This window comes from Cladophialophora yegresii (assembly GCF_000585515.1).
Source record: "Cladophialophora yegresii CBS 114405 chromosome Unknown aczIN-supercont1.3, whole genome shotgun sequence".
Taxonomy (NCBI): Eukaryota; Fungi; Ascomycota; class Eurotiomycetes; order Chaetothyriales; family Herpotrichiellaceae; genus Cladophialophora; species Cladophialophora yegresii.
The window spans coordinates 1,460,528-1,481,689 of NW_006913047.1; the positions used below are offsets into that span (position 1 = coordinate 1,460,528).

Here is a 21,162-nt window from a genome sequence, read left to right on the forward strand (position 1 = left end):
TGCGCCAACATGCGATAATCAGGAGATGAGAGCGACGAAAATTCGTGCCTGTATCTAGACTTTGTGGAAGACTGGAGAGGGGAGGTGTTCACGAGCAAATTGATGAGAAATAGTCTAGAATTTCAGGCCCCTCCCTGCCACTGGCCACCCACGCAAGAATCTTCTGGGCAGGCTAGTGTTAATGCATAACTCGGGGGCATAACTCTGTGAACCGGAGAAAGGCTTAGTCGTGACGGCCATGACGGTCAGGGCGTTCGTATCGTAATTTTGGTATCACAGTTTATCCGGCCGCGCAAACTGCTCTGACATTTCAAGCTGAACGACACATCACGTGTCGCTGACGGCCAAGGTCAAGACCCTCTCACTCCTCCCTCACTTACGTTCAGTTCGTTCTTTCACCTGTCTCTTTGTTGCTCAATAGAGCACAAAGTAACTGAGCATCCATTCTCGTCGATGCCGACAGTGCCCATGGCAGTTCAACCTCAGTACAGAGCAGGCGCCGTAGCGAAAACTCGCTCCAGTTCTCCTGCGGTATCTGCAAAGATGGTATTGTTGATTACGACCCAGCACCAAGTCTCACCCGCGCCAGCTCTTCTGGTGCGCGGCGGTCAGTAGGGCGCACCGTCGTTCCTGTCTCACTAGAAGGGCAACACTCCCCGTACCACCAAACAAACAAACACAATCCCGAGCCTGCGTTAACAAATCGCAGCCGAGCGTGCGCTTTGCTTTGCCCTTTTCGAGCTCGTCTGGCTTGCTACATGATTGGCTCGCCAACACGGCGTCCTGCCGCTGAGTCAGAATGCTCACCAAATCTCAGTCATAGTTCGAGCTCCCTTTTTGCATGTCTGCTTCGTCAACATTTTCATGCGACGCAGTGCGGCTCGCAAACAGTCTCCACTGGCCAAAGTCTACTCTCCTTAGGCCACGACGAACACTACTGTGTAGGTACCTATCAGACCTCGCCGATCGCGCTGCAGGTTCAAGGCCGCCACCGGCCTAGACTTCTGGCGAACGACCTCTCCGGGGAACAGTGACTTCCTATTACAGCCAGGGTTCAGTACGCCGAAAGTCTACACACACGAACAACTGCCCTCCAGCATCTGTTCCCAGGTCTGTTGAGGTTAGACAAGCGCTGCGCAGCACCACCTGCATTTGGATCTGCACCTGCATGCCATCTCATGAGTCATCAAGGTTATTGCGCGTATCTCTGAACTTTGTGGGCGGTTTCCTCCTAGATCCCCTACCGGGATGTGCTGCCAACTTCAAACATTGGCTTTGTCCTGAAGCCCCATGCTACTCGGGTTTTATGATCACGGAATCACTTATTGGCTATGACAAACGCTGATGGCGCATCCCCGCCTCATATGCCATTAGGTGCGCCAGCATCATCAAAATTCGACGCACAAGGGATAGGTGGAAGCGCGCATCGAGCTCGAGCTCGACGGACCCTGACCTTTCTAGCCGTGAGGTTTCTTCCCAGCCATTGGTACTCATATCTCTGATCATCATAGGGAGGAAGTGCCTGCATATACAATATGTGGAATCCATCCCTGGCTTTGTCACGAAGCCTAAAATTCCTCCTGATCCTTTCCCCATTCACCTTATGGACGGCTCACAAAGACAGTGGACCAAGGAAGGACTATGGTACTCGGACCTCATCCGAGTACCTCGCCTGACTGGACGACGACCTGGAGATACGCTCTCACGCTTCTGTCGGTCGGAAAGAAAGCGACTGTGACCCTGGCCTGCAATCGTTTAGTTTAGTGACAACACCTTCGTCGGAAGTCTTTTGGATGTGAGCTCATCGTGTAGCTACGGCCGCAGAACAAGACCGTCTTTCTGTTGAGCTTAATGCCGAGGACATGGCATTGGCTGTCAAAAGAGGTAAGCGACAATCCTATTCGGATTGTAGGTAAAGCATATCCCAACGGATCACAGTCGTCTCCTCTCATCTGAGAGGCTGTGATGAGGCGGGTTACTCATGGGTCTTCCCCAGGCCCGGGACTCGTCAGTTACTGGACCTAACCAAAACCGGAAACATACGAGACCGGCTCGAAATCATAAACCATCACTCGTCTCCTCATTGACCCTCGTTGGGAAATGCGTCTCCCTACATGCCAAGCAGCCCGATCTGACAACGAGCTATCACGATTGGCGTTTCAGGCGTACAGCCAGACGCTTCATAGGCAGGTGCCCTGAAGCGTATCCTTCCTGGACACCGAGATACAATCGGCCTAGGTGCACACAAGTCTGCGATATGGTCTGGAGCTTCAATTTTCGATGAAGAAGGATCTAGGTCTGGCCACTAAGATCACGGGAGGTGACGCTGGAAGCTGGTCTTTGCTCCCCGCAGGCAGGCTTCGCAGTGGCAGCTGGACGCGCACACCTATCAGTCGGCCATGTCCTTAGCTTGGACATGACAAATTGCTCGCCGACCGCCGACCGCTTAACCATACGAGCTACTTGTGGATCTCGAATTCGGGATCCACCGAGGCCATACCCGTGGCAGCGCCTCGCTATTGTCGGAGCTTCTTGCAAGGATTCCTGAGTCGTGCCACATCGTGTTCCTTGGTCGACATGTGTGCTCGGGTCGACCAAAGGACCCTTCTTTGACGCGGAAATGACCCGCCCCCCCCCCATGCGCTGATTAGTCCTTTTTCTCCGGTCGTTGGTATCGGTCTTGGAGGCTCTAACCCGCGAGGGGCGGACTCAAGTTCCATCCGATGTTGCACTGGATTTTTATTCATGCCTGAATTGGCGGATCTCCTCAGTCTGGAAGTAGTCGCTATCTAGCATGCATGAGTTCTAGGAGTAGCCGGGGGTTTGTCACAATCGACGGCCGAGTCATCCGCATCTCGCATCTCGGGCGAGGAGCTTCTCTAGGTCACATCCCAGCGCGTTATCTCATTAAAACACGAGTCGAGGTATCGTCAAATTAGGTAGGTAAGGACTCGTACCTCTTACGGGTGAGAAACAACCCCGGTCAGCCTCGCACGGGCAATCCTTCTTCTCCGCGGCAGCTTTTGCCATCGGGCATCATCCGATGCCATCGAAGCTGCTTACTCACGGTTACCTCCACACGCCGTTCGCACTGTCGGCGAATTCTTGAAGTGATCCCGGGCGTTTGAATGTCAATTTAGAAACACTGACACGGTTCTACGGTGTGGCAAGACCATGAGAACGGACCTGGTCGACACGCACCGGGCGACTGTTTCTTCAGCGCGGCGAAGAATCCCTCACCGTGGCCTGTTCGTCCAGCGAGACGCTGGTCGAGGGAAGGCCAAGACTTGCATGCAGGAACGTCATGCACGATGGAAGAATCTTCCACAGATTGTCTGATCCTTCGTGCAAGGACAACCGGGGAATATGTAGATTCTATCCCTTTTTGGGTAAGCACTACATACTGCATCGGCGTTCCTATACAATGCATAGTACATACTGTGAAGACAGGACAGGCATGCTGGCCAGGTCTGGGAATTATTGCAAATGAACAATACGCCATCTGCCACTTGGTACCTCGTTCCGAGAATGGGGACAACCCCCCCTTCGGGCCATCTTCGAGTCAATCTGGGCTGGGGGGAGGTGGCTCGTTCTTGATAATAGATCGTGGTATCCCACCCAATTCAACAGAACTACCCAACCAATTCCAGACCCAGTACTGCAGTACTAGGTGCTGTTCAAGTACGGGTAGTGAGTAAGCTGGAGTCTATCCGGGTCCGTACATACTATTGAGTAAGTAGTCTGCATTAGGTCAAGTATGTAGTCTGTATTTCATTGACAACCTTAGGAGTACACCAGAACCCATACATCCTCACTTTCTTTCTTCTTCTGGGAAGAGACACAAAATGAGAGAGGGGCGGCTGAAAAAAACATTAATAAAATTTCAAAAACAATCAACAGCCAGGATTCCCAAGTGGTCACCCACCTTAGTACTAACTGACCGGCATATGGCTTAAGTACGGCTGAGCGAACGGGAAGCCCTGTTTTCCATATCCTGTGGTCGATTGCGAGGACATAATGTGTTGATTGCAGTTATAGACGGTCTATGATCATGTGTATATTGTCTCTTGACCAGCTTGAGGACAAAACAGTCGGTCTGTAGAGTAGGCTAAAGGGAGAACCTAAGTACAGTACTTATGTTCCCATTCTCCCTTCTATTGAATTGCAAGTATTAGTTGTGGAACACTATGGCCGCCATGGACCTTTACTAGGTATGATTGCGGATACCAACTAAAGAGTAGTGACACCACCAACCGGTAGAGTAACTCTTGAACGACACGTCCTTGGGACACGCAGAACCGGTACACTTCAGATGGCACTGCATTTGTGGCATGCATTATCTAATACTCCGTCCGTACTATGCTCTGTCTCGTAGGCTTTGCATATCCTCATCTTAGTCGTCCTCGTCGTCATCGTGGCTACCCTTGCCGGCGCCGCCCGTAGTCATGTTCCACACCCGCCATCTCAATCGCTCGATAACTTCTTTGCGTAACCAGTTCCCTCCTGTCCCCGAGAACCACTTATCGCCATCATTCTCTTTGTCATCACCAGCAGCTTCTCGCACGCCGTGGCTTCCCCCCTGATCTTTCCGTCTCCGCTCAAGCTCCTCATCCTCCCTCTCCCACCGATCAAACCAAGCAAACAAGAGGCGCAATTGCCACAGCCTGTCTTTATCTAGCTTACCCTTCTCCACGGCTGGTGGGAGGATACCCTTCTCGAACTCCAGTCTTGAATCCACAACCGTTGTTTGGAGAAAAGTAGTACTGTCCACAGGTGTCGGAGCCAATATGAGTGCTCGTTCGGCGTGATCGAAGTCTTTGAAAGCTTCAAGACTGAACAGCCACTCCAAAGGTTCTGCGTTGGTTGTAATCTGAGCGTACGATGGAATGGCATTCGGGTCAACGCTAGGGATGCCCATGGCTTCAGCCCCCGCCTGTAATTCTGCCCTGAAGAGATCTTTGGATGGTGTATCGTAGGCGACTCTCCGGCGCAGCACGACATTTACTGCGTTTTCCTGCTTGATTTTCACCAGAAGCTGCTTGTCGCCTGCCCCAAAATCGGTGTAACTGTCCCAGAAGCCTGCACCTTTGATCTCAATGGCCTTGATCGTGTGGAACTCGGGAATCAAGCTAGGCAAGCGGATGACTTGGGTGGTGCCATCTTGTAGATGGATGAGACCGGTCACGCCACCGGCAACAGAGCCGCCTGCGTCACCATCTCTCGCCACAAGGCATCGGCCCTCGACGGCAAGAACCCAGAGGTGGCGCAAAGCCTGTAGATGGCCTCGATTATCGAGGACATCGCTGGGGAAAACCGGATAGAAGGCTATGCACAGGGCTGCAATACAGAGATTTGAAGTGCCGAATGTCCGGGTACCTCCGGCCAAGAACAGTGCGCCTAAGGCCATGTGAGCTGCAAGGTGACTCCCAAACGGCGTCTCTTTATCAACTCGTCCATGAAGAGCACGTAGACGACGCATCACATGTATGTCGCCGGAACCAGCCATTACGGAGGCCGTGGCCAGCGCAAGTGCGTCAAGACAATTCCGCATACTATTCAACGTCACCCGCGCGTCGTAGTTCCGAGCAGGCAAGCGGCTCAATCGGATGAATTGATCAAGATAAGAGACCAACAGATCGCGAACATCATGGCGTTGCGACCCCGCGAACCTCAAGGCAATAGCAAAGCAGATGCCTGCAACAATGTTGAAGAAAGGCATATCTTCAGTACTAAGGACTTTTGTCGATCTCAAATCACTGCGCCATGTATAAGGCTTGGGAAGCGACGTCCTGATGAAGTCCTGAGTGGGCTGGATGGAGTCCCACATGATCAAATGTCGAGCCAACGTCCGCAGGAGAAAGATGTCCGGCCGCACATAGTCAAATTGGTGCAATGTATCCGGAACGTCGACTTTCTTGGCAATAGCTTCGCTATTCGTTTTGAGAAAGACAAATGCGAGTGCCATAACAGCTCCAGCAGTGGCGCGATCCAGTACGTGTACCATGTTGACGTTCTTGGTACCGACGGCGATAGTGAGCAGACGCTCGACGAGGCCCACATCGTGCAGACCATGCAGCCGCCTTCCCTGGCCGAGATTTATGAGACCCAGGGAGAAGCCGGCCGCAAGCCTGTAGCCCTCATCACGAAGAACATTTTCGGACGCAACACCTTCTTCCGGATCGTTGTTTTCGATTTCTGAGAGCATAACCTCAGACATGCGACGGTGCTGGGAGTTATGGTACAACAGGCCGATGCCCATTATTCCAGTAGTCTGTGTGAGTGGTGAAAGATTCAACTCGGCAGCACCAGGGGGCAGTAAACGAGTTACGTGAACAGACAGGAGACGAGTGATGAGGGTATCCATAGTCCCCAGAAAGGAAGCTGACAGTCCGAGCAGCAATCCGACGGATGTCATGGTGTGCTTGGGCGTAAGGTACTTGAAGGCAACCCATTTGGCAAGTGATCTCAGATGTCCGTTGAGTCCGAGGGCCAGCAAGAACCCAGCGTGCCGGTTTGTGAGCTCGGGCGGCTTGTTGTAAAGGATCCAGGAAGTATCCATCCCCTGAGCGTCGCTTGAGATCATCAGGCCCATCGATGCGCCATTATGGAAGAACGCCCAACAGACCTTCTCTTCTGTAAATGTGGATTTGTCTGCACTAAACGTCATGGCTTGAGTGCTTTCACTCGCGTTCCGAGGTTTCATGACACATTGCAAGCTGAACGCAGGTATAGGCACCCTTTCGGTCAGCAATGGGACACGGGCAGTGAAATGCATCATGCCTCGTCCTGCAGCGACTGACAAAGTCCTTCTTGCGACATGCTGTGCCAGTGCTTTTTGCGCCTCCAGCAAATCCACCTCGCTCCAGTCGGGTTCAGGAGTACATTCCACGAGCGGAGGCCTCGTCTGGTTCACAATCTTCGAAGCCTCTTGAAATCGACGATCTTCATGGAATATCAGTTTTGTAATTGCTTGTCGGTCAGCTTCAGCCGATGCATCCCACCGTTGTAGCGTTTCTGCCTCGAGTGCAGATGAGCAAACTGTATGGTAGTCTCGATTAGCTTCGTGAGATGGCATCATTTGCTGCTTGTGTAAAGAGTGACTTGTGCCGTAGGTTTGTCGGGTTCCAGTATCAATTCCGAGAACAAGCTGATTTCCAGGGCTCGAAAGTCGGGACATCCCGAACCGTCTCGAAGCGATGGCTTGGAAGAAGGCGGCAGCAACTCCGTCAGGGAACGTTGTCAACATATGATCACTCACCCCAGAACGAGGGAGATTGTCAAGTGCCTTTGCTGGACCAGGCTGTTCGTCTGCATGGTCTATGAAGGACAAGATTGCTGATGTGCGTGGAGTCAATGTAAACATCATTCTCCATAATGGATCGTCAGGACTGCTCGGGGCCGTCACACCAGATATCCGTGCCAAGGTCAGAAAGGAAGCTGGAGAAGAACCACTGATCCAGCCATCCAAATGTTGGTATATCGAAGGTGGTGGGAATGGTTGAGCTGGAATGCGTAGGCCGTCTATCAAAGAGTCGTCGTACAAAGTTTCCATCACTTCTGCCGATTCAGATTCATAATAAGTGTTGCTTCCAGCTGTCCAGTCTCTCCATCCGAGCCAGCGGCCTAGTTGGACCAGAACCAGCAGGAGGCTGTCTTTGGATCCCTTTAGATTTGCTGCGGATGTGTCGCTGAGTTTACCTTCTTCGTAAAGAAGATGCAGACCGAGTAAAATGCTAGGTATGGCATTGCAGCGTTGTTCGCGATCTCTGTTGATCGATGTCGGTAGGTAACCCTCCGGACCCAGCGCAGCCTCTCCCAAGGGCGTCTGGGTGTACTCTCTCGCCATGGTTATACATCCCATCAAGAATGAATTCTTCTCGACCTTGTCGTGAAAAGAGATGGCGCTTGCAGCCCTAGTGTGTTGAGACTTTGGTGACACTGTCGCATTTGGAACTGGTCTCTGCGATAGCCAATTCCAAGCTGAATCTCGCGTGCCTAACTCCGGAGCCAGTTCGTGGCCTTCGTTATGCATGAGATGGTAATTGGTAAGATCGATGGCACCTCCGCTGCTGGACCGCAATAGACCGGTCTTCTTTCGCCGACTGGGCGTTGATTTAGGATGCTGATTGCTTATGAAAGGGACTGCCAAGGAGAAAAGCACAACGACCATTGCAGTCCACTCAGACGTTAGTGGAGGCTCTCGGCTTCTCAACCATCTGCAAACCTCCCAGAATGCCACGTGAAGGGTCTCTTCTTGATTCGGACCCAGAATCAATCCACACATTTGCAAGATTTGGCGGACAAGGCCGTCTCGAGGAGCAAGGCAAATTCCCAAAGAGTGCTGGCGATCCTCGTGGTCCACAGCATATATCTGCGCCTCAACTCCCGAGTTGAGTAGACCTTCGATCTTCACCTCTGCCCCATGTATGGCCCTCCTTATCCCGGTATCTTTGTCTTTCCTAGGATTAGGCCATTGGGCGCTGAGAAAAGCATCATAGACCGCATACCACTCCGGCAGCTGGATATGGAATGATGGTGACCAGGGTGCTTCGAGGGTAAGACTCGTGATCTGGGACCGTGCCTGCGTCAGAACGACCAACCGCTGGACAGGGCCATCATTGACTGTGCAGGCGTCCCTGATGCCGGGCATTCGACGAACCTCGGCGACCTTCAGCTCGAAAGAAGATTTTGAGATTGGTTCCTTGCGGCTGCTAGCTGGAGTGTGGAATTTCACCAACACCCTGACTAAAATCATCTCCTGCGCAATCTTGTCCATCACGCATAGGTAGACCTCCCTCAATCGCTGGCCATCGTGACCGAGCGAGCTCGGACTGTTGAGCTGGAAAACCTTTAGGTCTTCATGCGGGCTGGTGGGAGTCGAGGTCTGGGCACTTGAAAAACTCTTGACTTTGAAGAACCCGATAGTTCTGGGCAGATTGGACTCTGATGTTTCCAAAGCATCCTCCTCGAGACGTGTCGATTGCCGCAAGGGATCCATCTCCTGTAACAATCCGCGTGCTGAGATGTCCAGGAAGGAGGTGCCAGTGCTAAAGATGGATGCATTTGTCGGGTAAGAGCTTCTTCGTCGGAAACCAAAACTCTGACGATCGTTGAGACTACCGATCGACTCACCTCGTTTGGCTGCGCGATTCAGACTCTTCCGACCTGCATGACCCAGTGCCAGGTCATTGAACGTATTCCTGTCCATAGCTGATCCTAGGTCTGTCCGTGCTAACATGGAGCTAACTCTCCGTGCTGAACGAGTCTGCACCCTCACGTCTCCGAACTCGGGCCCAAGCTGTGAGGCCAGGTCATCTGCCGGAAAAGACGTTTTCTCTTCCAAGGAGGAATAAGGACCGTTGTCAGGGTGGCCCTGGCGAGAACCCAGAAGGCTCTCTCTCAAATTGCCTGTGTCTCGACCATAGACGTTCGAGCTCTTTCTTACCGATGTCCGTGACCGATGGTGCCGGTCATTTTTGGCTCTTTGTCGGCCATGCTCCGTTACTGGACCTCGGCCAACATGCCAGAGGGTAAAGGTGGACGTTGTCTCATTCAAGGATAATGCCATGCAGACTGGGGAGCTGGGGGGATCAGCAAAGCCTGATTCAGCAATCCCAGAGATGAAGACCAATTTTTCCGAGCGCGGCAGGGCATTGCACTCGTCCAGGGGTTCACCTTTGCGACGTGGGCTACACACCACCAAGCCCAGCTCCGACATTATCTCAGTGAAGGAAAATGTACGGGGCATTCCATTGGCATTTGATTGCACGGGCCTCGGGTTCGAGTGAAGGTTCTCTGGCAAGACCAGTGACGGCCTTGAGCTGTTGCCGCCGATGGAGGTCAGGGTCTCGTTGATGGTGCTGAGGTCATGGTGAGGCGGCTCAGCATGGCCACTAAGCTCACTGTCTCCCAGCCTTCGCTGTAGGATAAAGCCAAGGGCAAAGGGAAAGGCAGCTCCGACCTCAAAAGACAAGGGTAGAACATGGGTTTCGCCAGAGAGAAGGAATATGTGTGCCTGAGTTTTAAGTACCACCACCAGAGCCCACTCCCACGAGTTCTCGTCATCGCTGTGCCATTGCCGCCTAGATTCGACTCCTTCCCCTGGTCCAAAACGAGTGACAAAGGCATGGAGAATGGGCTCCCCTTCCACCTTGAGGCTCGATGCTCTCTTAATTGCACCATTCCTGGACCATACCACATAATGTTGTGTGGTAAGGATTTCTTCTTCAACTAGACCAGGGCCACATTCGTCCCGAACTTGTGAGACTGACCACCTATAAAGAGATGCGTGAGGATCGGCAGGCAGTATGGACTCGGCCACAAGATACGATAAAGCGCTGGGCTCATGGAGGCCGAGCGACCGGATCGAACTCATGGCTCTGGGGCAGCAGCGGAAGCTCGAAGGACATGGGGAAGAGCTGGGCTAGATGGTGGTGCTCAGACATCTCTAGGCTGGCAGTGCCATGTGTTTCGAGTCTTGTTGTGCCAGGGTAGGCTCATGCACACATATCGGGTCGTAAACGAAGTGCGAGTGATGTGAAAGTGAAAGTGAGAGAACCGCAGCCCGCGGTGTGACGCGCTTGCGACGCGATTCGGAGAAATTCCCAAACCGCGGAAGCGTCGCTCGCAACCAGAACAGAAATCAACAACTACATATCTGGAATCCAGCCTCACTCAAGGACCATTACATGGCTCCTGCGCCAATCCAGGGTCTTGCACAATGCGTCGCTCAGTGCTTAAGCTGAAAGAACAATACCAGCTCAGGTAGGCCTTCATCCCTCTGACCCAGTTACCTTGTCTAAACTTGCAATGCAGCTATGAACTACCCCATGAAGCATACGCATCGCATGTCTACCCCCGTCAATCGTCCAATGGCTCCACGGTGGTCGTCTACGGTCACGAGCAAGGCCTGCGCATCGTTTGGTACGCTGGGAAAGGTTTCAAATCCAAGAGAGACACGCCGGCTCCGAAAGTCAACGGAACTTCCAAGAGCGGTCCCATGGTGATCGACCTGGACGATGATAACGAGCCGACAGCAGCGGAGGATACAGCAGCGCCGGCCGAGTTTGAAGAGGACGAAGAGGAAGTCGACCCATATGCTCCCTACCGGGATGTGGTACGCTACATCGATATTCCCCTGGGTACACCAGCAACTCGGATCGCTGTACCACATATTGCAAAAGACATCGACCAAGCATCTCGGGAAGCATGGCCTGACATCTACAACGACCGTATTGTTGTCGCCGCAGCCTGCTCGGATCTCGCGCTTCGAATTATATCCGCACCTCTTGACCCTCTTGCGCCAGAAGTCCAGGATGCCTCCAAGATGAATATCCAAGTGGTCAAGTTTGAAGGCGTGAATTCGCACCAGCAATTCATCTCGGACATCGCCATTACGCATACCGGGACTCCCTCGGGTGAACAGGAAGGCGTCGACGCGCAAACTCAATACAGGCCTCAAACCCGCTCACAGTCTCAAGCTCGGCAAGAGCCCGAACACAATCATTCAGTTCAATGGTCTTTACTCGTTGCCTCGATATCTTGCACTGGATCCGGCCTGTTACTGGTTCATCAAATACCCATACGAAGCGGTAAAATCTTGTCGGGTCCCGAGTATTCTGTTCCACTCAGGAGGACATACCTTGCTACATCGTCCGTGAGTGCCAAGCTGTCATTCAATACGTCTACGTACCCTGCAGAACGCCATTCATCCTTACTGGTCATACTCCCTTCCAATTCCACCGTCAAAATCTACCAAGTCTTCCAGCAAACACACCCCAGGGGTCGCAGAGGATCGAACGCAACGGACGCCTCCATCTCCAGTACGCGATCTACACGAACCTCTGGCACCGATCGAGGGAGGTTCCTTATCACCCTGCTGCCACCCTTCTGCCAACAAGACAACGAATTCATCCACAGAAGGAAGCATGTCCTCGGAGCAAAGTGGGTTGCAGCCGGCCGTGCTGTCATAGCCTTGCTTGAGGATGGAGAGTGGGGTATATGGGATCTCGAGGCAGTGGGACCAACATCATCTACCTCTGGCGCCAATCTCATTCGTGGCCAAGGGAACATATCTGGCATTCAGGGCGGCTCCTGGACTCGATTCTCAGCCAAGTCCCAAATTATGCCCTTCGCTGAAATAAAGCAGAAGTCCTCACATTCACAACCTCAGCCTACCTCAGAATCCCTCGCGCCGATGACTCCATCAACCCGCAAAATACGATCTGAGGGTTTGTTTCACGGCTCGAAGCTCAACACTGGAGCGAACCAACCAAACACCCGACCACATGGATTCATCGTCGTCGAAGAGAAGTCCTCCTCTCGTCCATCGGTGGATGAATGCATAATTCTTAGCTATGCCGAGGAAACCATCTACGTTCCATCCATCCTTGCCTTCTGGAAAGGCGAAGCAAAGCCGGTCCGCCTTCCTAGCGTCAGACTAGGAGGCCAAGCACCACGCTCGATCAATGTCCTTACAACGTCTGCATCTTCCGATAATCCCTTCTCCGCCACCAGCGGCTTCGCCACGACGCCATCGACCCCTAACATGCTCATTCAAACATCACACCGCCTGATCCTCTCACTGAATCCGCTATCCTCAAGCTCCAGCTTAGCCAATGCATCTTCCCAGAATCCCGGCCCGCCATCGGACCAGACGCTCCTCGCATCTGGCGACCTCGACGTAGAAGGCATGGATCGCGTGCTCGAGGACATGGGCGGCGCTGTTGTAACGAAGAGGCCGATGAATGTATTCACCAAAAGTGTCGGGTTTCGCATTGACGGAGATGACGGCGACGGCGATGTCGATATGATGGGGAGTCCCACACCTGCAAAGGCTGGACCAAGAATCACGAATGGAAGAAATCTCTTTGGAGGGGAGACCCCAGTGCCAAAGAGGAAGATCTTCACGTGAATCACGCCGTTACTTCACGTGTCATATGCGGTATCAGTCTCCGCTACCCCCAATCATCCTGTCTGATATCATTGTCCTCACGGTTGGAAAGACTCATCTTGTACCGCAAGAGCTCTCGTCACATTGGATTAATCTTCGAACGGAACGTGTACGATACCATTTATGCCGGACTTGGACTGACAAGAGTCTACATCTTTCAGCGCTTTTGTGAACAACTAAGGGTCTCGAACTCGGAGCATGACCGAGCAAGAGGGTTCTCTCAATCCTTACTTCCTTCGCAGTCTTCCCATCTCCGCGATGAGTTTTTCATCCCTTGTCTTGGCAGTGGTCGTTGATGCTGGGGCACCCCGGCCGCTTTCTTCTGCTGTGCGTATCAGTCTTGTCTTCCTCCCTCCAAGATGGTCACTTTCCCAGCCCAGGTCTATCGCTTCCAAGTCTTTCATCTACCCAACTTTGCTTGTCAAACATGCAATCGCGATGCAAGGTGGAGCCCAAGGCGAGATTGATACCTTGATCAGAGCTCAGTATTCTTCGCGAGAGATCAAACAATTTCCCAAATCTACTCCTAGGTACACATCTCTAGCACTCCAACGAGGGCAGGGATTCCTGGGTCAAGCCGCCTCCCTCCTGCTGTTGGATTCACCAGCGAAGTACGGGCTATTGAGAATCGGGTTCAACTGCAGTCTACGGCTCTCAATGGAATGGCGTGGCTTATACATTTATCGGACATTGAAGTTATGTCCCTCGCAAGTCGGGATGTTGTGCATGGCAGTCAGGAACGCTGAGGGTGCAATCCGAGATGCTCTAAGGCGACGGCTCCAGGCGTACCGAGGATCCAGCAGTCCGCCACGAGATCTACTCGGATAGATGGATAGATACTGTACTGCTGGAATGGCAGCGATGTCTAGGATCAGCTGCCGTTGCTACATACAAGATACAGATCTTTCTCCGGAGCAGTACTTTGTTATTCGTCCCCCTTCTTCTCTTCCTGGCCGGAGACCACACGGCTGTGCTCAAGCTCGACTCGCATTTTGCTCTCGTGGCGCTGCCGGACGGCGCTGCCGCCTTTGCGCCGAGGAGGTGAATGGAAATGAAGGTTCCCCGTGTATCTACAGTATCTACCCGCGCTATTACTTCCACCGCTGTGATTGGGCCCAGTGGTGACTCGATCTCCTCGGTATGCTTTGGCTCCTTGCCGCAATCAGCAAGATATCCCCAAGCACGGTCATCTCCGCCTCTAAAGGGGGACGGCTCGGTCAAGGCAGATCGAGCGCCCATAGATCTAGGCCTATCGGACGGCAGATAATGGTCAAACGTATATATCAGATACTGTGTACACAGATATTCGTTGTATCTGGCTGATGTGAGTTGTGACTCCTGCCCGAGCGCTTCACAGGACAGTACGCAACAGATCGTGAATTAATTAAGAATCTCACGAGCAGCCAACACCGACCATGACGACCGTCGACAGCCGGAACTTCATCCTGAATGGCGGGTACCTCCAGAAAGGGCCTGAGAGGAACCTTCGTCCAGAGGATCTGGGGAAGAAGACGTTGAATTTGGCACCGTCACGGTACGTGGACCGCGTCCCTACCTACAAATACTGGGCTTGGGTTCTACGCGTTGGACACCCACGACGGCATTGGTGTAAGTTAAGTGCTGATGAGGGATCCTGACAGGTGGTACCGCGATGAGAAGATCTTCCAGCTCGAGAGGCGGGGACTATTTTCAACGGTATGAGCAGAAATTTTCCTCGACCGAGGAGAACAACTATGTCCTCAGAGTCGACTGCGTTCCCGAGCGTTTGGCTGACCTTCATTGTAGCTCTGGCATGTCGCCTCGTTCATTGCTCGCTTCCAGAAAGCGGGCGACTACCTGACACTTGAGGTGGGATGGCCACAAACAACTTTAGCCAGGGCTATATTGATGCTGATGCGGGTTTTGGCCAGATGTTCGGCTGGAACTTCATCCTCATTCGCGACAAGGAGGGCAACATCAATGCATTTCATAACATCTGTCGCCATCGAGGACACCCCGTGACCCAGAAAGCCAGTGGCTCGAGCACCGTGCTGGCTTGTCGGTTCCATGGATGGTCCTACCTCGCCAACGGCGACCTGCACACGGCGCGTGCGTACAATCAGCTGCCGGACTTTGATCCGAAGCAGCATGGCTTATTCAAGATCCATACGCATGTCACGGCGCAGGGGTTTATATTCGTGAACTTTGACGCCAGGGAAACGCCGGCAGTGAGCTTTGAACAGCAGTTTGGGGAGGATTTTGAGCCAATGCCCAAGTCCGCCCAGGGGAAGGAAGTCGGCAATGAGTTCGAGTTGTTCCCAAACGCGGGCTGGGACTATGATCATACCTGGAACAGCTCGGTGGGTGGAACGGAGTTCAACTGGAAGACATTTGTGGATGGGTTTCAAGTCTGTTCCTCCCAAGAGTGTAGCAAGGTACTTGAGCTAATTAGGACGCAGGAGTGCTATCATTGTCAAACAGGCCACCCGACGACATTGCCCAAAGATTTCTCCCTAGACCAGTATTACTTACGGCAGGGCACTGGAGCGTCCCGTCATTTCCTGCCGCCCAAGAAGGAGGGTTTGTCGGAGGCCTACATAAGTATGTGCGGTAGATGTCAACATTTCGGGAAACATTGGCGCTGACAGCGGGCTCTCCGCTCCATAGCTTGGCTGTACCCACTCGGAGTGGTTACCTTTAGCGACAATCTGCTGTTCATTGGCCGGTTCGATGCGAAAGGCGCCCTCAACACCTCGTATGACAGCGAGACCTACCGGAGGTCGAGCATGAAGAAACCCAGTCCGGACTACGACCGTTGGATGGAGCATGACATTGCTTACTGGCGCTTTGTTGAGACCGAGGATGTCGAACTGGCTGTCAACGCGCAGAAGGGATTCAAGTCCGGTGTCCTTGGATTAGGAAGGCTGCACTCCATTGAAGGTGAGTTATCCAAGAGTGCTTGAAAGACATATCCGGTTGCTGACGACATTGGCCGGATAGAGCATGCCGTCAAATGGTACCTTGATAAGGTGAAGACTGTACTAGTCCGGCATGCCGAGTCCGAGAAAGGCCAAGGCAGGAATATCGATTATGCAATCCCCCAAGCGCAGAGCGACGCGGCGCAGGAGGACGAGCTGTGCAAGCTGGTTGGACCGGAGTACGACTGGTAGGTAGCACCTTGAAGTAGTGGGCGGACTTTGCAGCTGCAAGCTAGAGCAGATGTATGTCCCAGGAGAGCACTGATTGGCTGCGGCATTGCATTATCGGCGCGGTCTCTTCGGCTTGCGCTGTCATAGGGTAGTCGTATTATTGTTTCATGTGTTGGCCGGGAGGCAGGGCATGTTGGCAGAGCCTGGCTGACCGAGACTGAAGCAACCTGAGCAACATGGGAGTTCTAGGGACACTGTGTAGTTGTTTTCTGAAACGATTAATGAATCCAGCATACGGAGTAGATGTGGATCATATGGGTACGGGTGCAACCACGAGAAGGGAATGCCTCAAGTGATTTGCCGTGGCACGAGGACTCGATACCTCGTAGGATCCAGAGGTGCGTTTGTCGCTGGGTCCAACTACTCGTAACTCGTGTCAGTGGGCGCTGTGCGTGGGGTCTGGGAGGTGCTCCTGCCGCCGATCAGGGAGTCTTCTTACACGGTACAAAAAGGTGCAACGCGTTCTGCAATGTGCTGCTTGGTGAGGCTGTTAACCCAAGCTGGCAGTGGCCGGGCAAACGACGGGAAGAGCTCCGAGCCGCTCAGAAAATCCTGGGTCCCAGCTCCGCGACAAGGGGATTTTTTGGTGGGGAACGAGCCAGACACAGTGACGTCAATCACTCAACATAAAATCTGAGGTGGCCGCATTTTCAGATCCGCTAACTGCAACCGGCAACACCCCACCCCGATGTCCCGTGCTGCAGGAAGTCCATGATAGAGGAGCTTGCGCGTACAGTGCTTGTTTGTTGGTCTATGTTTGAGGCGAGCGACGCGTTGGGTTTTGGCTTCACACACTTTTCGTCCTGTCCTACCTCGCGCTCGTACGCTCGTAGCTGACAATCATGGCCGTCATCAGATCGGCTTGCGGACGATGGCGCCATCGCTAGAGGAGTCGCCCTAATCGATCCATCCCACGGCATGGAGAACGGCCCCCAGCCATCCTACTTATTATTCTCGGCTACATAGTCTTATACTCTTATCGGCTCAGTGTTTCGTAGTCGAGTCCTCGCTACGTGTCGCATTCACTAGTGAGATTTGTGGTTTATCGAGCTTCGCCGACTCATGGACGACCATTCGGGCATGTGTCTTAGGGGGGGCTATGCTGCAAACCAGTGGGTGAAGCTGCATGAAAAGCTTGACCCTATGGGTGCAAATCCCATAGGCTGGTAGGTCTCTAAGTGCCCAGGGCATGCAGTTCCGGGCAGTGGGTCCCCACGCCATGTCTCTCTTTTGCCATTCCGCCTGCCACATGAGGTTTGGGCAAACCTCGTTGAAGGATCACCATGCGTCGTGATCCTCCAGCATTGTGTGATTCAGCGCTTGCCGCAGCCGTGGGGTGCATACACAGTGGTATCACCAGCATCGAGAGGCGCCGTGGTGGATGCAGAGCGAGGCTCAAAGGTTGGCTGGTCCCTGTTTGCGGGCTATATTCTCCGCCGTGTGTCCGGTCCGACCTATCGTGTATGTGCCCTGAGTGACCACAGATATGGACTTCTCGGCCGCTATGCTGCAGGAAGCCATGGGATATGCACTAGCGAGGAAAGGCTACGCCGAATAGAGCTGCAGAGCCAGGGTTTGGCCGTCTGGCAGTGTTTTTTTACATCTGAGATCCACTCTCAGTTGGATACTCCGTGCAGTTGATGTGTCGTCTACTCCGTATCTTCAGATAATTCCTCCCTCGTGCCCTCGTCTTCTGCGTCCGCACCTCGAGTCACTCGCTTATTGTCGAGCTGCTTTCACCCTCTGCTCCCTGTACATCGCCGCCGCTCTTGCTGCGTTCACAGCCGATCGCTACCATAACAGCCTGATGGCAACTGCCACACGTACATGACGCCGCCCAATTTTCGGCTCGCTCCACCCTCAACCGCGCCAATTTCCTCCTGTACATCCTCCACAACCGCGAACGACACCTTCACTGCCTGCCTTTTTGAACTGCCTCGCCTCCTCACCTTCAGTCACTCGCTCAGGCAATTTTGAAGTTACCAGCTAATTGGCACACCCGCTTCTCTCTCCCAAAAGGAAAGCCGATGACACGAAGACTCACCATCAGTGGAAGCCGCTCCGAAATGGGGCTCCTCGAAGACTCACCAGTTGAGCCAGAAACGCCTCCTCCGAGCTGGTCTCCTGCAAAGTATGATATCTGGAAGAAGCCGTCAAGATGGCAGATTTGCATGCCCCGGCTGCGCACCGCGGCCAAGGTCGTCTGCACCTTTGTCGCCTTCATCATCGTAATCAAGGTTATGAATGCAGCACCTCCACCTGCACCATCGCAGCTAGACCCGGTTCCAGAAGTGGTAGCAGTCGATGAGATCACGGAGCCTCCTCCGCCTCCACCGCTAAATGAGGAGGAAATGATGGACATCACAATGCAGAATGCAAAGAAAGAGCAGTGGATCTGGAAGGACTTCACCACGTATGTGCTGCACGTGCCATGTCGTGTCATGCCGCGACTCTGACAAATGCTGATCTGACCAACTAGGCATGACGGTTTGACGCGTGGAACTTCACATCTGCGTGCCTGTGAGACCGGGGAAGTTGACTGCAAGAACAAGAATCCCCACCTCATTCGCTACGACGGGTATCGAAACTTCCATGAACCTTTGGATCATCTCGTCTCCTGTGTCGGTCCGCGTGGTCTGCCGTTGAATGAAAGCAATGAAGATGCAATCTGGGCCTATCCTGGTCAAGCTAACGGTAAGATAAAAGACCCTTGTGTGACCGCAGTTTCTCTGACTTCCCTAGGCGCTGTCGAACCTACTCTTGGATCCTACGAAGCTTCCGGCCTGGACGGTACTGTATCGTTCGACCGCGTTGGTCGCTTTCAAGCCTACGGAATCGACCAATGGGACGCTAATGATGTCGAGGAGATGAAGACCATGAGCGATATCGACTGGGATGTGGTCGATTGGGGCGAACTGCAAGACGAATGTGTTGTTGCCAATAAACAGCGCTTCCGTACCGTTAAGGAACGACCTGCAAACTCGATCCAGTATTCGAACCTCCGGCACAAGCACGATCAGGCATCATCCAAAGCACTCTCCTCGACCTTGGAACCCGGTATGGTCAATAAAGCAAAGCGAACTGCGATTCTCATTCGTGTCTGGACTGGCGCGAAATGGACAGCCGACGCAGTTATGAACATTCGTGCGATGATCGCAGAGGCATCCTTGGCCAGTGGAGGGAAATACCAAGTATTCCTGCTCCTGCATGTTAAAGATGAAAGCGTTCCGCTCTTTGTCGGCGAAGATGAACCCCAGGCCACCATCAACAAGTACATTCCGCCAGAATTCCGCTCCATCACAGAAGTGTGGAACCATGCGCAGATTCGAAGCCTGTATTCCAACCTGGCTGAGCATGCCTTTGTCGGACGCTCGCCGTGGATGATCATCCAGTGGTTTGCACGCAACCACCCCGAATTCGACTTTTTCTACCAGTGGGAATTCGATGTTCGCTACACCGGCCACTACCTCGATTTCTTTGAAGCCGTCGAGAACTTCGGACGGGAGCAACCACGGAGAGGCATCTGGGAGCGAGCAGGCCGAGTGTATATACCATCAGTCCACGGTGATTTCGACACCGACTTTCGCAATTCCACCAGAGAGGAGGATCCTCACCATGTTTGGGGCCCAGTCTCCGTTGAAGGAGTCAGACCTCGTGGTCCAAAGGCACCCAAAGAGGAGGAAGACGACTATGAGTGGGGAGTAGGTGAAGACGCGGATTGGATCGGATTTCTCCCTAGCTTCAATGTGACAGGCACCGGCTGGTGGTTCCGCAACTACCTCTGGGGTTACGCTCAAGGATCATCGACCCCGAGACGAGCCACTCTCATCGCCCAAGGCCGAGTTAGTCGACGAGTTCTGGACATCATGAATTATGAGAACGCCGAGAACGGACACCACATCGATGCAGAGATGTTCCCTCAGACAATGTGTCTCCATCACGGGCTCAAATCCACCACATTCCCTCACCCCATCTTCGCTGACCGGCACTGGCCGGCCGACGCCTTGCAGTCTACATTCAATGGCGGACCGTTTGGACAGGCTGGTGGTTACTGGAACAGCACCTTCAGCAAATGGAACGAATACGCCTGGACTAACATGACCTGGTATTACAGCTCCGCCCAGGCCATGCCCATCTACCAACGATTACTAGGCATCACTGCTCTTGAAAGTGGTGGACAGGAGTGGGAGGATGTCTACGGCAGGACCGTCGTCCGCCCGATGCTGCTTCATCCTGTCAAGGGTGCGAAGACATGGCAATGGACCGGCCAGGATGGATGGCTGCAGTCCAAGGGACGACGGTGATTAATCCACCAACAGCCATGGCATGAAACCGGTGCCGCTCCTCTTGTGTGTCTTTTGTTTTTTTTTGCATCAGCCCAGGCGTTCGGGGTTACAGAGACGTTTTGGCGTCAGTCCGGCACTGCTACCTTGACCTCGGTGATGACTGGTGTGCATGATTGAGTGACGTCGACTACCAATATCGACAGCGGACATTCCTTGGAAAGAGGATTGCACATACCGCATAGATGTTCATTCCATATGACGATCAGGGGCAAGCTCCCCACGAGATGAGATACGGAAAAAGTACATGGATGGCGGAATCCCAGACAGGACAGCTGGATAAGAGCTTTTACTAAGGTATGAAAAGCATGGATTAGCTAGGCTGGGAACCGGTCATGCCACCGACCCATAGACAGATGATCGGCCATTATGGCCAGTCGAAAGTAATCATAATGTAAACTCTCGGTATGCATGCTGTTGTCTGTTCCGGTTTCGTTCGTAGCTAAGCACAAGGGACTTGTGGATTGGATCAAGCTGCATGCAAGACCGCCGAGTTGGGCCATAGCAGCACGACTACTCGTACCTTTGGGGGATGGTGAGATGCCGTGGTGGTTCCATTTTCATCTGCCAGCTGACGGGCCTGTCAAAGCTGTTGTACTCGTACGAATGCGCAGTGCTGGGAAGGCCGAGTCGCGGGCGGGCAGCCACATGGTTCCCGCATTCGTGCTGATGCAAGAAT

General features: G+C 53.2%; 4 protein-coding genes across 4 annotated transcripts; 3 read left to right on the plus strand and 1 right to left on the minus strand.

Annotated features, from left to right (window-relative positions):
* Positions 1-4,393: 4,393 nt before the first annotated feature.
* A1O7_04240 (uncharacterized protein) lies at positions 4,394-10,375 on the minus strand (the record flags this gene model as incomplete). The annotated part of the gene is made up of 1 exon (XM_007758252.1): positions 4,394-10,375. One exon carries the CDS (start codon positions 10,373-10,375, stop codon positions 4,394-4,396), a length of 5,982 nt encoding a protein of 1,993 aa, XP_007756442.1.
* A 345-nt stretch (positions 10,376-10,720) lies between these two features.
* A1O7_04241 (uncharacterized protein) lies at positions 10,721-12,913 on the plus strand (the record flags this gene model as incomplete). Its single annotated transcript, XM_007758253.1, has 2 exons — positions 10,721-10,764; positions 10,816-12,913. The coding sequence occupies 2 exons, from the start codon at positions 10,721-10,723 to the stop codon at positions 12,911-12,913; spliced, it is 2,142 nt and encodes a 713-aa protein (XP_007756443.1).
* Positions 12,914-14,367: 1,454 nt separating this feature from the next.
* Positions 14,368-16,101, plus strand: A1O7_04242 (uncharacterized protein; the record flags this gene model as incomplete). Its single annotated transcript, XM_007758254.1, has 7 exons — positions 14,368-14,486; positions 14,593-14,647; positions 14,738-14,800; positions 14,863-15,339; positions 15,391-15,541; positions 15,599-15,871; positions 15,932-16,101. 7 exons carry the CDS (start codon positions 14,368-14,370, stop codon positions 16,099-16,101), a joined length of 1,308 nt encoding a protein of 435 aa, XP_007756444.1.
* Positions 16,102-18,206: 2,105 nt separating this feature from the next.
* A1O7_04243 (uncharacterized protein) lies at positions 18,207-20,444 on the plus strand (the record flags this gene model as incomplete). The annotated part of the gene is made up of 3 exons (XM_007758255.1): positions 18,207-18,553; positions 18,620-18,834; positions 18,883-20,444. 3 exons carry the CDS (start codon positions 18,207-18,209, stop codon positions 20,442-20,444), a joined length of 2,124 nt encoding a protein of 707 aa, XP_007756445.1.
* Positions 20,445-21,162: the final 718 nt, after the last annotated feature.